The sequence below is a fragment of the Enhydra lutris genome, unplaced genomic scaffold (assembly GCF_002288905.1).
Source record: "Enhydra lutris kenyoni isolate GAN:26980312 unplaced genomic scaffold, ASM228890v2 scaffoldscaffold46, whole genome shotgun sequence".
Taxonomy (NCBI): Eukaryota; Metazoa; Chordata; class Mammalia; order Carnivora; family Mustelidae; genus Enhydra; species Enhydra lutris.
The window spans coordinates 5,887,334-5,889,645 of record NW_019154130.1 but is presented as its reverse complement, the minus strand read 5'-3'; the positions used below and the strand labels follow the sequence as shown (position 1 = coordinate 5,889,645).

The 2,312-nt window shown below is 57.1% G+C and overlaps 1 protein-coding gene across 2 annotated transcripts in view; it reads left to right on the top strand.

The window, feature by feature from the left end:
- Positions 1-2,000: 2,000 nt before the first annotated feature.
- The window catches only part of LOC111156502 (BCL tumor suppressor 7A), a 26,266-nt gene continuing 25,954 nt past the window's right edge, over positions 2,001-2,312 (top strand). The window contains exon 1 of one of the 2 annotated variants that reach the window (XM_022517440.1): positions 2,001-2,124. In XM_022517440.1, the coding sequence (XP_022373148.1) occupies positions 2,033-2,124 (92 nt within the window). In that variant the 5' untranslated portion in view covers positions 2,001-2,032. The remainder of the gene's footprint in view (positions 2,125-2,312) is intronic. The other variant, XM_022517439.1, reaches the window with a different exon arrangement.

The following is a 2,312-nucleotide window of genomic DNA, read 5'->3' as shown; positions in this document are numbered from 1 at the left end:
AGTTCACCCATGTTGTGGCATGTAACAGTACTTCATTCCTTCTTAACACCTGAATAACATTCTATTGTGTGGATATATACATTTATCCATTCGTGAGTTGATATTTGAATTTTTTATATCTTCCTATTTTTTTTTTTTATGGTTGTATTATTTAAGTAATCAACCCAATATAGAGACTTGAACTCACTACCTGGAGATCAAGAGTAGCATGCTCCTCAAAGGGAACCAATCTGGTGTCCCAAATATCTTCCTATTTTTTTTTCAGAGAGATATATATACATATACATATATGTGTGTATATATATATATACATATACGTATATGTATATATACGTATATGTATATATATATATATATTCAGATTTTTAAAAAATTTTATTTACTCATTCATGAGAGACACAGAGAGAGGCAAAGGCAGAGGGAGAAGCAGGCTCCCCGTGGAGCAGGGGGCCCAATGCTGGACTGGATCCCAGGACCCTGGTATCATGACCCAGCCGAAGGCAGATGCTCAACCAACTGAGCCATCCAGGCACCCCATATATTCAGAAGTTCTTTGTAGTCCTAAGCCATTAGAGGACCAACAGTAGAGTCCTCTGTTTTATAACCTGCTGTGACATTATTTTCCTATATGATGTTCAGAATGACTCGCTGAGGTACTATCTTATTTTTTGTATCAGGCATCCCATTTCTCCAGTAGCTTTTCTCCCCAAAACCAAAATTTCAGGGAAAACTGCTTGGTTCCAGAATGAGTGGGAGTCTGGGGTCTAGCTTAAGGCTGTGACCTTGAGCTTCCCTGCAATTCAATTTGGCCCCAGAAAAAGACTGTGGTGTTGGACTAGTTTATCTCCAAGACACCAAGTTTGCTAACAGGGTCACTCTCACTTGCCCCTAGCCACCATCTGGGCAGGAAGAAGCGCTGGTCAAGTCGGTGTAGTGGCAGCTGAACACAAAGACGTGGCCACCTGGGTTATCCTGATAATTGCAGAGTCTTCCACAGAGCTGTCCTGAGGCACGATGGGGAAGAACCACGTCAAAAGTTCTCCTTGTAGGCCACCCAGCCCATTTCACCTGCTAGGGCCATCTGTGGGGTAGCAGCACCTGGTCTGAACCTGGGACTTCCGGGCAGGAGTAGCTGCAGTTTAAATCGGGCTTTTCTGATAGCAACCCCAGAGGGAAAGGAAGAGCCCCAGTTGAAATGCTGATAATCCTTGAGCTGTTCCTTCGCAGACAGCTATTTAATAGGCAAGGTCGAATGTCTCGTGGTCGCCTCGCCCCTGGCCCCTTTCCTCCGATTCTAGTTTTCCAAAAGGACGAGGGAAAGGCAAGCGACGTCCTAGCTCGCGACGTCCTAGCTCGCGTGTTTGCACAGGGCAGAGGGCCAGCAGAGATCCGTGCTTCCTAACTCTTTCCAAGAGCACCTCGCATCCCGAATCGCCGCCTTCAACTCCGAGAAGTCGGGAGCCCCACAGGAAACTTGCATTATTGCACCCGCTGCCACACATTCGGGGCAGCGGACCAGCAGCCGAGCTGGCTCCCGAGGAATGCGCCCCCTCCACGGCCGGCCGGCCGGCCGCCCCGCCGGCGCCCCCTCCCCGGGGGACCCCGCGCCACCTGCGGCCTCCGAGTGAGTGTCCCCGCGCCCCGCCGCCCCCCACCCCCACCCGCGCGCCGGGAGTCGCCGGCCGTCCCCCCAACCCCCCGGGGAGCGGGGGGTCGCGGGCGCCTCGCTGGGCGGGCGGGGGAGGCCCGCGGCGCTGGCCGGCGGCGCCCGGAGGCCGCACTGCTGGCGGCCGCGGCGGCGCAGCTCCCCCTGCTCGGTGCAGCTGGCGCCCGGCGCTTGCGCACTGGGCCCCGGGCGCGCGGCGGCTCCGGCTTTGTGTGTATGTGTGTGAGTGTGTGTGAGTGTGTGAGAGAGTGTGTGTGTGAGTGTGTGAGTGAGTGAGCGGGCGGGCGGGCGCGAGTGTGGCCGCCGCGGAGCGCGAGCAGGACCCGGCGGGCGCGCTCCCCCAGCCTCTCTCTCCCCGCCAGAACCATGTCGGGCAGGTCGGTTCGAGCCGAGACCAGGAGCCGCGCCAAAGATGATATCAAGAGGGTCATGGCGGCTATCGAGAAAGTGCGCAAATGGTAAGCGGAGGCGCCTGCTCGCTCGCTCGCCCGCCCGCCTGGCGCCGCGGCCGCCCCAGACCCCCGGAGCACATACAAAAAGCCGGCGGGCGCCGCGCCGCGGGCCGGCCGCGGGCCCGGGAGTTGGAGCGGCGGGCGGCGCGCGAGCCGGGTCACCTGCGCGAGGCGGGGGCCGCGGCCGCTGCCCA